The sequence below is a fragment of the Myxine glutinosa genome, chromosome 1 (assembly GCF_964187855.1).
Source record: "Myxine glutinosa chromosome 1, kmMyxGlut1.1, whole genome shotgun sequence".
Lineage (NCBI taxonomy): Eukaryota > Metazoa > Chordata > Myxini > Myxiniformes > Myxinidae > Myxine > Myxine glutinosa.
The window spans coordinates 18,617,868-18,630,225 of NC_136261.1; the positions used below are offsets into that span (position 1 = coordinate 18,617,868).

The window sequence follows — 12,358 nt, forward strand, 5'->3', positions numbered from 1 at the left end:
GATAGACGCTTGCGATGCATTGTGATTGTCCACAATAGATTCGTCGCAGACCGCTCTTGCGACCGTCGCGTGCGACGTCTCTTCAGGCATGTGCAACAAGGTAGATACAAACATACCCGCACCCCATCACAAAGCAGTCGTACGTGTTTAAGAGTACCAATCCAGGCCGTGATCAGGATAGACGCTTGCGATGCATTGTGATTGTCTACAATAGATTCGTTGCAGACCGCTCTTGCGACCGTCGCGTGCGAAGTCTCTTCAGGCATGTGCAACAAGGTAGATACAAACATACCTGCAACCCATCACAAAGCAGTCGTGCGTGTTTAAGAGTACCAATCCAGGCCGTGATCAGGATAGACGCTTGCGATGCATTGTGATTGTCCACAATAGATTCGTCGCAGACCACTCTTGCGACCGTCGCGTGCGACGTCTCTTCAGGCATGTGCAACAAGGTAGATACAAACATACCCGCAACCCATCACAAAGCAGTCGTGCGTGTTTAAGAGTACCAATCCAGGCCGTGATCAGGATAGACGCTTGCGATGCATTGTGATTGTCCACAATAGATTCGTCGCAGACCGCTCTTGCGACCGTCGCGTGCGACGACAGGTACGCATTACACCCGCGATGACTCGACGTCCCCACTCCAAGTCCCAACTGGCATTCTCTTCCCGATTCGTTTTCCAACTCACAGGAAAATTTCCCGGAGGATAGAAAAGATAAAAAAGATAAAAGCGAAACACTGTACAAAAAGCATTCTTGAGACGAGGTGAGGACAAGTGCGTGATACATTGGACAAGAATGAGGAGAGACATGCTCGATTCTCGCATCTGGCCGAGGGCCCAGGGGGTGGAGAGCTTTAAAAAAAAAGGGAAGAATTCGGGAAAGCAAACATTAGGGATGTATGTGCGTGTGCTCGGGGAAGACAACAGGCCACAGCACAGATGAGGCTGCGACAAGGAAACCCACCTGTGGTCTCGTCGCACCGTCTCAACGCGATCGCCGAGGCATCTCAACGTGTACACTCTGCGAAGCTCGACTTTCGTACCCAACACATGTCTCTCAATACTCGGTTCATTCGAAACAGGATCGGAATAAAGAGCGCGATTGTACCAACATTGCACTGATGCACACTGTCGCCATATTCCATTACTCTCTTTCTCTTTCTCTCTTATTTCTTAAATGCGTCGACCATCTCCACCTCATCGTTCGATTACACGCTCATTTTGCTTACATTATCACCTTTCGACCTGCTTTTCTTTTTTCCTTTGTATGTTTGAATGGATTTTTCCTCACACATTTTTTCTTACACACAAAATGCCGAGGGTCGGCAATCAACTTTATTTGGCCTAAAAATTATTACTGTAGAACCTCGTTCATAATTTCGCAATTCAAACGTTTTTACTTATCGGGGTGAATTAAGGATTCGTACTCATACACCTTCCAAAGATTCGCGCTAAATGCAACAAATCCATTGGATGGAAATGAATAGCGTTAAAACGGCGAACAAAATCAGGATCAAGGAATGTACATGTTCCTCAAGGCTTTGTCATTTATATCTTCAAAGTTCAAACAGAATGATAAGAAAAGGTTCACAGCAAATGGTGGTAAAGCCCCCACAAGCACTCAAAATGTCGGACAATCGCTAACTACACCGCCATGACTCACACTACCCGGATTGTTAGAAACCCACGTGCTTCTTTCAACAATAAAGTTGAATTTAATGTATGCCTGTTACATTTGGAGGATATGCCTCCACCCACGTTAGATGTCAACCCACTGTTACGTTTGATCTTAGTTAAAGGTGACATAGAAAATCAAAGATCCCTTGAGTGAGAGAGAAAAGATATCAGAGGCTTATAAACACGTTATTATTATTATTATTATTTTTTTGTATAAAAGATCGAGGCTCATGTAAAAGCTAACATCAATCACAAAAAAAAAAAAAAAAACGGACACAAAACACACAATAAAGGGAGCGGGAGAGAGAGGGAAGCACACAAGTATAACAGCAGAGAACAGGGACATCGGAAGATCTGTGGGAGGGAGAGGGCTTGGGGGAAGGAGGCATGAGAAGGCAGGGGGGAGGGGGCGTGCGAGAGGTATAAAACACATGGACACTGCTAGAACTTCCAGGAAAGAAGTCGGTATTTCAAAAAAAGTGGATCTGGGGTGAATTAACGGAGGTAAAAGAGATCAAGGTTTTGGATGTGGGAAGATAAGAGATGGTGGTGAACAGCTGTTTTAAAGACCTGGAGGGAGGAGTGGGATTGAAGAGAGTGAGGGAGTTTGTTCCAGAGGTGGCAGTAAAGAGGAATGAAGGAGTGAAGGTGAGCAGAGAGTCTTGATTTTGGAAATTTCACCAAAAGTGTGTTACTGGCAGGTCTTCTGCGACCTGAAGGAATATTTGGGGGACAGAGCACAGAGAGAGCTAGAGGAGCTAGGCCGGAAAGGAGTCGGTAGAAGACAGAAAGACCACCTGCTTGCCTGCGGTGAGAGAGAGAGTGAGTGAAAGGCCCTTAGAATCAGCTTCATCGCGGGAGATTCCAATGATTCTGAAAGCTTTGGTTTCAACAGCGTGAATCCGAGCTAGGTGTGAGGCAGGAGCACCAGCCCAGAAGGGGAGAGCAGTATTCCATTGAGCTGCGGATGAAAGCCTTGTATGTGGTGAGGAGCTCAGGTGTGCCAAGGAAGGACTTTGCACGACGGAGGATGCCCAGTCGGCGACTGGCTTTGGAGGCCAGCTTGGAAATGTGTTTTTCCCAAGAAAGATCATGGCAGATCGTGAGACCCAAAAGCTTGAGTGACAGAACTTCTTGGAGAGGATTGTTGAGAAAGTAGATGGGAGGGTTGTCCAGTCGGTCTTTTCGGAGAGACATAGTAAGAGTGTGAGATTCGTCAGGATTGAAAGACATGTTCCACTTGTTTGCCCAGTCTGTGATTTTGTCCAGGTCTGCAGAGAGTGAGGAGGCTGCAGACTGCCGATCTGAGGGATGAGGAATGGAGCGGCAGAGAGTGGAGTCATCAGCAAAGAGATAGAGAGGATTTTCAAGAGAGTCAGAGAGATCATTGATGAAGACCAGAAAAAGCACGGGTCTGCAAAATAATTTTCATAGGGCACATTACCTTTGACCTGTTCAATCAAAAATTGGATTGGCTCATCTTCGTAGTAGGGGCCTACATACAGTTCATACTGTACTTCATGTATGTTTGAACTCTCTTGAGTGGTTCATAAGGTATTGATTGCAGCAACAGATTTTCATTTAAAGGGCACTTAACCGTAGTAGGCCTTTAACCTTTTGAACTCAATATTTAATCATTTCATCTTCGTATTAAAGTCAATAGTCATGCCAAATTTGGTCGCAATAGCTTCAGCAGTTCACACACCACGGTGTTGAAAATCCGTTACTTTCAGGTCAAGGTCACATGACCTTTGACCCCAAAATATAATCAATTCATCTTTACATCATAGCACATACTTGTACCATGTTTGGTCAAAATCACTTTAACGGTTTGGTTCACAAGTTATGGTGGTAACGAAAATCTACTACTTTCAGATAAAGGTCACATGACCTTAACCCCCAAAATGTAATCAGTTCATCTTTGCATCATAATACACCTTTGTACCAAATTCAGTAAAAAAGAAAAAAGAAAAAAAATCTTCCAGTTCACAACTTATCACAGTAATAAGTTCATCATGCATGGACAGCCGGACAACCCGGAAACACAAGGCCTTCAGCAGCAGAGGCATATATAATTTCTGTGGTTAATGTGGCGACCTTGACGTGGATCATCCACGATTAATGCCTTGACCTGGACAACAGTGTGGACCACTATTGCCCGACCTGGAATAATCTTCAATGGACTCTCATCCATGCTCAAAGTCAACTACCCATTTGGCAACTACCAAGTATTTTTTCTTTATGAGAAGGGGCAGGGGGGTGGGGTTGAGAGGGAGGGGGAAGTGTTTGGCACAGACTGGCGCAAATAACTGACGACACACCGATAGTCAATTTTCCAAAGATCCAGAATCAGTGCTCACCTCCACTCATTTGTTCCTCTTTTTCCCCACTGGTGGGACCAACTTCCACAATCTCTTCAATCGCATCCTTCACTCTCGATCTTCTCTGCACCACCATCTTGGATAACCCCCCTCCTCCAATCCAAAACCATAATCTGTTCTATTCATCCCATCGCCTTTTTTCTACAAGAGTGAATCTAATGGACGAGCAATATTGAACTTGTAGTGGGATAGCAGTGAAGCAATTGGGAATAATCAACAAGGGGAACGAACAAACAGGAAATTAATAAAGGAGGGGAGAAAATATTAAAACCAGCAAGTGGGTTGGGTTAGCAAGGGTTAATAAAGATCATGGGTCATGATGAGGGATGACATGGGTGGCAGTGCAGTGCCCGCTTGAAAGCCTGGTGGGAAGAAAGGGAAAGAATGGGCTCCTGGAAGACGGTCCTATAGTCAGGAGAAGTGAGGAACAAACACGTTGGGTGCACAATCAGCCTGGATTTTGGAAGTTAAACAAGGAGGGGGGTTACTGGAAGAGCATGTGCATCCTGGAGTTCATTCCCCTTGCTGATTGTGCCCAATTGCTTCAAAATAAAAATAAAGAGAAGGCCACAGACCTGCCTGCAATTGAAGAGCATGCATACGTGCATCCTGGAGTTGCTAGGGAGGGTCATAGAACAGAGATCAGAGGGAGAAATATCAGAGAATCCATTGAAAAAAGAAAAGCAAGACCACAGACCTGCCTGCGATGTGAAAGCGACCAATCTGTGTTTCGGTCTCATTGCAGGACATTCCGATAATGCCGAGAGCTTTATATTATACAGAATCCAGGAGAACCAGATGTGATGCTGGAACAGCAGAGCTTGAATCATGCATGAACTGTTCTTTAGATTTTCCAAGTGGCTTTGGAAATTCTGGATCATTCCAGATTGAGAGAAGCACTCTCCTTCCAACAAGACCTTAATATCAAGACAACCAGAATGGAACTCGACTCAGGGTTTGTGCAAACTACTTTCATGAGATGGCATTAATTTAGCAACTACATGGTATTCATAGAACGCTTACCCTGCACAGTCAACTTGATGCGAGCCAACTCTTCTGTTTTTGAAGGGGTTTTTTTTTTTGATCCAATATGGCTGCCAGACCAAGTGAGCGATGACATCATACATTTATATTCTCGAATACAATTGTTGCGTAGATCACGCTAAAGAAATGTCAAACCAATCAGACAAACTGTTGTCCTTGTCGAACTATGACGTCATAATTAAGGCACCAATAACCTCATCATTAACATATCTTATTCCCCATGTGGAGTACTTGACAATGAGCCATGTTAAAACATTTTTTTCCTTTCAGCAGTTTCAGAGATATAGAGGTGTAACGTTTTTCCAATATGGTGTCCATACCACGTGACCTATTATGTCATAATTATGAATAAAAAATGATACAGGCAGAGGCGCCCCCATGGTAAAATGTTGTGTCAATTGGACTAACGTTTGCCGAGAAAAAGAGTTTGAAAAATACAGACACGCACGTACACCACACATACGCAACCAAATGCCTAACCCTTCTTTTCGCTTCGCGAGCGCAAGGTAAAAATATGAGGGAAAGAAGAAGTAAGCGCACGCATGCACACACACACACACTCTTTCTCTCTCTTTCTCATTTTTTCTCTTTTTTTCTCTCTCTCTCTTGCTGTTGTCATTGCTGGATAACAATGGAAAAAGCACACAATTTTTTTTTGTTGCAAGAGACTGCTTCACCACTCCAAACCTCCAACGAGCTTACCCACTGAATTGGCCTCTCAAAATGATCACTTCAGAACAAACAAAAATGAAAAAAATTCAACAACTTTATGAGGCAAAAAAAAGTTGATAGAAATTAACTGAAGCTTTAAAACAGATAAGTACAGATATGAGGTTTGGAAAATGCAGATTGTGAGAACGATTTGAACAAAAGCCAGCAGTGCACAAACCAATACAATAATATAGTACATTATCGTACAATTGCCAATTTAGTCCACATTTACGTTCGACCAACATTATTACAATTGCGCCGTGGTATAACATACAGGCTCAGTCATTATCGTGAGATTCCAGTGCCCTTTCATTGGCCTTCATTAGGGCTTTGATGGCTCGCGCACGCAGTTCCAGTTCGAGCATTTCCAACTGCGAGGTAGGTCCAGACAGACCAAGGGCATCAGATGTCTGCGGTAAGTGCAAGATATTCTTAACGCATCTGTCAATGTCGCTTTCCAGGTCATTACGACCTTCGCTTTCTCTTTTACCCTCTGCATCGTTACACGCACTGTGTGCATCATCCGGTTCTTCAAGATCTTCTCTTTCCTGCAATTCAATCTGATCGTTGTCATCGCTTTTTGCAACAAGGCTCAGCACATCAGAATCGTAACCTAAAAACAACAGGAGAGCGTTATTACTAAGCACCATCACCCCAACTTCCACTTGCCCTTGCACATTCAAAGCTTCATGCTACATACAAATATAAAGGACATTCACAGAGTTCTAGGAAAGGATACAATATATAAAGACATGGAAAATTATTTTATTTTTCAATTCGTCGACTTCAATGTATTTGCTCCATTTATCTTTCAAACAGGTAATACCAATTAAAACAAGAGGACTGTGATCAGAGATCACTGATGGTTCCCAGTATAGCTAAATCATAATATTCGCCAATTGGTAGCACTTGAAATTCTGCTTCATAATGAAAACAAAAAGGAACCATAATAATGAAAAAAATTAAATACTGGAAGAATTAAATAATTAAGAAGTTAAAGAATTGAAAATTGAAAGCAAAGTTAAATAAATAACAAAATACATAATTGAAAAATAAATCAATAAAAATTACATATTTGGAAAAATGATAAAAATTAAGTATTTGAAAATTGGAAAATAAAAAAAAATTGAAAGTTAAATAATTGCAAATTGGAAAAAAATCTTATCTCAACATTAGAAAATTAAATAACAATTAAAAGTTAAACAATGGAAAATATTCTTCAAAAAGCGGGACACCACGGACACCAAGACTAAACACTTAATGCCTCCCTCCAAAAATGTTCAGATTGCTCCTTCAGCTGAGTCTGTTACTTGAGTGAACTCCTCGCCATCAGTGTAGTGACAGCCACAGATGAGACATCACATGTCGAAGCAGATAGTCACTGGGGGCCAGGTCTCAACTGCATTGGGAGGATTAGGTTGGAGGGATTGATGGCCTGCACAACATAATGAATCTTGCACACAGGGTTGTTGTCATGGAGGGGGAAACCTATGGTCAACATCCTTTGATGTTTTTCCTTGACGGTCTGCCACATTTCTCAATCAATCAATCAATCGATCATGGTTTTATTATCAATTCGTCGCAGCCAAGGCTGAATTGTAAATGATTTACAACATAACATAAAATACGAGATCATTAAATATATAAGTCAATAATTTGCAATCACTATAACATACAAATAATTAAAATGTGTATAACATACAAATAAAATTTCTTGTGAGAGGCTGACATAATATTTCCCTACCAATGTCATTTTGTGAGGAATACATACAGTCAATCAGCTGAATTCCCTTAGCATCCCAGAAAAATGAAACGATTATCTCACCAGGTAATGGTTGGGTGCAAAAGTTCTTCTTCACGAGAGCAGAACATTTAATTATTAAACTGCCGTTTTGGGGGATCCATCTTGCAGAGATATTGGACAGGCCAATTGTTCATGTACGATGGCCAAGAATGGGGCCTTGAGAAATTCCAATTCCTGTGGTTAATTTGGCGACCTTGACGCAGATCATCCACGATTAATGCCTTGACCTGGACAACAGTGTGGGCCACTATTGCCCGACCTGGAATAATCTTCAACGGACTCTCATCCATGCTCAAAGTCAACTACCCATTTGGCTACTACCAAGTATTTCTCTTTCTTTATGAGGAGGGGGGGGGGGGGTTGAGAGGGAGGGGGAAGTGTTTGGCACAGACTGGTGCAAAAAACTGCCGACACACCGATAGTCAATTTTCCAAAGATCCAGAATCAGTGCTCACCTCCACTCATTTGTTCCTCTTTTTCCCCACTGGTGGGACCAACTTCCACAATCTCTTCAATCGCATCCTTCCCTCGAGACTAGATCTTCAAGTTAGCTCTGCACCACCATCTTGGATAACCCCCCTCCTCCAGTCCAAAGCCATAATCTGTTCTATTCATCCCATCCCTCCTCCAAATTTCTAGTTTATCTTTCATGAGAGTTTGCTTCTGTATCCATCTCGTCCACAACCATGCATCCTCTCCTACCCCTTATTCCTCCCCACATACCTTATTTGTCCAAGTCCCCTTCTATTTTGTTCTTCAACAATGCTGGTGTTGCCCCTTCTCTTTCTGCTGATTATTTTGTTCTGTAGCATCCTGATCCATTCTGTGTTCGAGCTCTTCCATGAGCTTCGAATTTCTAGGCAAACATCTTTTCGAATTTGAATTCTGGAAAAAACACATTTCCAACCTGGCCTTCAAAGCCAGTCGCCAACTGGGCATCCTCCGTTGTGCAAAGTCCTTCCTTGGCACGAATGAGCTTCTTACCACTTACAGAGCTTTCATCCGCAGCTTTAGGGAGTTCAGCTCTCCCCTCTGGACTGGTGCTCCTGTCTCAGACCTAGCTTGGCTTCACGCTGTAGAAACCAAGGCGTTTAAAATCATTGGTATAAAGCTGATTCGGAAGACCTTTCACTCTCTCACCGCAGGCATGTTGGCGGTCTTTCTGTCTTCTACCAACTCCTCTCCGGCCTAGCTCCCCCTGCTCTGTCTGTGCTCTTGTCCCCCAAACATTGCTGCAGGATGCATAAGATCTGTCAGCAACTCTCTTCTGGTGAAATTGCCAAAATCAAGACTCTGTCAACTTTACTCTTTCATTCCTCTTTTTTCCCACCACTGGAACAAACTCCCACACTCTCTTCAATCCCACTCCCCCCTCCAAGTCTTCAAAACAGCTGTTCACCATCATCTATCTTCTCCCATCCAAAACCTTGATCTTTTCTACCCCGTTAATATGCCCCAAATCCACCTTTTTCAAATCCTGTTTTCTTTCCTGAAAGTCCTTGTAGTGTCCATTTGTTTTATCCCGTGTACCGAGCCCCAGCCCTCTCCCTTCCGCAGATCTCTCGATGTCCCTGTCCTCTACTGGTGTTGTGCTTCCCTCTCTCTCCCCTTCTTGTCTCCCACTCCCTTTATTATATGTTATATGTATTAGCTCTTACACGAGCCTCGACTTGGTATACAGAAAGAAAAAAAAAGTGAATGAAGTTGTTGTGATGGTTCTGTTTCACTTTTGAAAGTAAAACACAACATATCTGCAAATCCTGCACAGAAATTATCTAACTAAATAAAGCTCGAGCTCCAACCAGTGGCAGTAAAGTTGCATTGTAAAGTTGAAGCTCAGCTGTGGGAAACAATCCTCAGCACAGACTCACCTTGCTCAACCTCCTTGGTAGCTGTCCTATCACAAGGTGCAGAAGGGGCACCAGAGCAGGTGGAGTCAACAGCACAGACCTGCCTGTTGGGGGTAGGAGTTGAAAATAACAAAAACAAAGAAATTATGATGTGATGAAAAATAGTAAGTGCATAAATCATTTAAAAAATAGCCCCGTGTGGGCTGACAGTAACCGCTTGAGGTTGTAGTTCAGACCTCTGTTGATATGGAGGAAACCCTCCCCCCACACCCCCACCCCCTCGGAGTCCCCTGATCCTCTGGGCAGCCCCTGATATGAAATAAAAAAAACCTACGACAGAACCAACCTGCGGACTATCGATTGGAAGGCCTTATGGGATTTCAGAGCAATCAGTTGGTAAATAAGGGACGAGTTAAGATCCGAAGTTTGGGTGGAGTGGGGGGTGGGAGGTAACCCCCTGCTCCCCCCACTCCCCAATCCAAGATAGAACCTGACCGGCACTCTTCGACGTCACGACGTCGACCGATATGCCTCCTCGCACATTATTACATCATTATAACACCTGCACCAAGTTTGATATAAATACACTCAGCTGTTCTCAATTTTAAACACATTCAATCACATTTTTCCCTGACATGACCTCTGACCTTCCTTTTATCTGTTGATGCCATATTCCAATCAGTTAATCTTTGCATCATATATGTACTTATACCAAGTTTGTTCAAAATCCCATCACTGGTTCACAAGTTGGCATGGCAACTTGATTTGTACTTAAGATGACCTCTGACCTTTGACCTCATGCCCCCAAAATCTAATCAGTTAATCTTTACCTCATTATACATACCTGCACCAAGTTTGACTAAGATCCCTTCAGCTGTTCTTAAGTTATCGTGGTAACGAAATAATTGGAAATTAACATGACCTCTGATCTTTGCCCTCTTGACACCACAAACAAATCAGTTTATTTTTGCACCATAATATATATTTATACCAAGTTTGGTGAAAATTCCATGACTGGTTCACGAGTTAGCTCGGAAACAGCATTTTTACCTGACGGGATGTGACATTTGACCTTTGACATCTTGGCCCCAAATTATAATCAGTTCATCTTTACATCATTATACATACCTGTACCAAATTTGAATTAGACCACTTCAGCCAGTCTCAAGTTATCGACATATTAGGACTTTGACCTTTGCCCCCAAAATCTAATCAGTTAATCTTTTCATCATTGTACATACCTGTACCAAGTTTGAATTAGGTCCCTTCATCCGTTTTCATGTTACAGACCAATTACAGACTTTGACCTTTGACCTCTTGGCCCCGAAATCTAATCAGTTCATCTTTACCTCATTATACATACCTGCACCAAGTTCGACTAAGATCCTTTCAGCCGTTCTCAAGTTATCACGGACGGACGGACTGACAGCCGGACAGACAACTTGAAAACATAATGCCTCCGGCGACTTCGTGATGAAGGCATTACAATAAAACCGTGGGTCCTGTAGCTTACTTGGATCAGGAGCAACAGTCACTCAAACCTTCAGCAGAACCCTTTAGACTCTGATTTTTTTTTTATGCCGTGAAAACATTTTGGTACATCGCGGGAGATGAAGGCTGTAATCAAGTTTCATCAAAACCGTGTGTAGTTTTGGAGAAGAGCGCAAATGCCTATTTGTGGGGGGGGGGGTCAAAACCCGCCCCATTGACCTGCTTAATGAGCGCAGATTTTGATGCGGTCAAGACACCTTCGTTAGGCATCAGCTATGAAGCTTGTGGCCAAGTTTCATCAAAATCCTGTGTTTTCATCAAAACGAGAGGTTCAAGCGATAATGACTGAAGTGTTTACGGACTCGCTCACTGACTGACTGACTGACTTGCATGCAAACACTGCTCAATCGCATAAGCTCACCGAACTAAAGTCCAGTTGAGCTAAAAATCGAAGCCTAGAGAGTTCATAGAACACCTTACTCCGTGTGATTCCAGTTTCATTGCCAAGCGTCTTGAGGCTAAGATTCAGTCTTGAGAAAAAGGTCACGGTAAGGGTATTTTCATGGTAAAACAACAGGTCATAGTAAAACAGCACTAGGCACTGCCATATTTGTCTGAATGCTGAATGTCAGTGATCTCACTGTTGCTCTGCCCTCAGGGCGTCAACACCTAATCTTAGTTAGTTACCCTGTCCTCAGGGCATGACAGTGTAAATATTTTTCTCAGTACAGTGCGCTGCCAAACAGAAGGTTTTGAAAGTGCCAAGACGACGATTTGGGTTCTCCAGCATTAAAGTATAAAATTCATATGAAATAAAGGAAATGTTTTAAAAGCTGTAGAAAAAAGCTCTCGTTTTAAAAGCTCTCGGTATCTTCCTTCAAGCTGCTTTGCCAATCCTTTATTGCAGCCATTTACAGTTGTTATTTGTTTGGAGGACTTCCTGATTTTAGTCTCCTCTTCAGCAAGTGAAATTCATGCTCCATTGGATTTTAAATCAGATTTGACTTGGCCAGTCTAAAACCTTCCACTTTTTCCCCTGATGAAGTCCTTGGTTGTGCTGGCAGTGTGTTCCGGATCATTGTCTTGATGCATGGTGAAGCGCTGCCCAATGAGTTTGGAGACAATTTCTTGTACATACACAGACAAAATGTTTCTTACACTGCCAAATTCATTCTGCTGCTGCCATCATTAGTTACACGATCAATAACGATGAGTGAGCCAGTTCAGGATGCAGCAATGAACCCAAGGAGGATGAGTATCCACCATTCTTCACAGATGAGTAGAAAGCATTGGATCAAATGCAGTTCCTTCCTTTCTCCACACTTTCCCCTTTCCACCGCTTTCGGAAAGGTTTATCTTGGTCTCATCTGTCCATAAAACTTTGTTCCAGAACTC

General features: G+C 42.9%; 2 protein-coding genes across 6 annotated transcripts in view; both read right to left on the reverse strand.

The window, feature by feature from the left end:
- LOC137421561 (uncharacterized) overlaps nt 1-1,351 on the reverse strand; it is an 86,967-nt gene extending 85,616 nt beyond the window's left edge. For both annotated transcript variants that reach the window (XM_068107749.2, XM_068107739.2), the window contains exon 1: nt 970-1,351. The gene's annotated coding sequence lies outside the window, so the exon portion shown is untranslated. The remainder of the gene's footprint in view (nt 1-969) is intronic.
- Nucleotides 1,352-5,855: 4,504 nt separating this feature from the next.
- The window catches only part of CAAP1 (caspase activity and apoptosis inhibitor 1), a 40,405-nt gene continuing 33,902 nt past the window's right edge, over nt 5,856-12,358 (reverse strand). For all 4 annotated transcript variants that reach the window (XM_078785958.1, XM_068107784.2, XM_068107792.2 and 1 more), the window contains 2 exons: nt 9,494-9,576; nt 5,856-6,431 (listed from right to left, as the gene is read on the reverse strand). In XM_078785958.1, the coding sequence (XP_078642084.1) occupies nt 6,097-6,431; nt 9,494-9,576 (418 nt within the window). In that variant the 3' untranslated portion in view covers nt 5,856-6,096. The remainder of the gene's footprint in view (nt 6,432-9,493; nt 9,577-12,358) is intronic.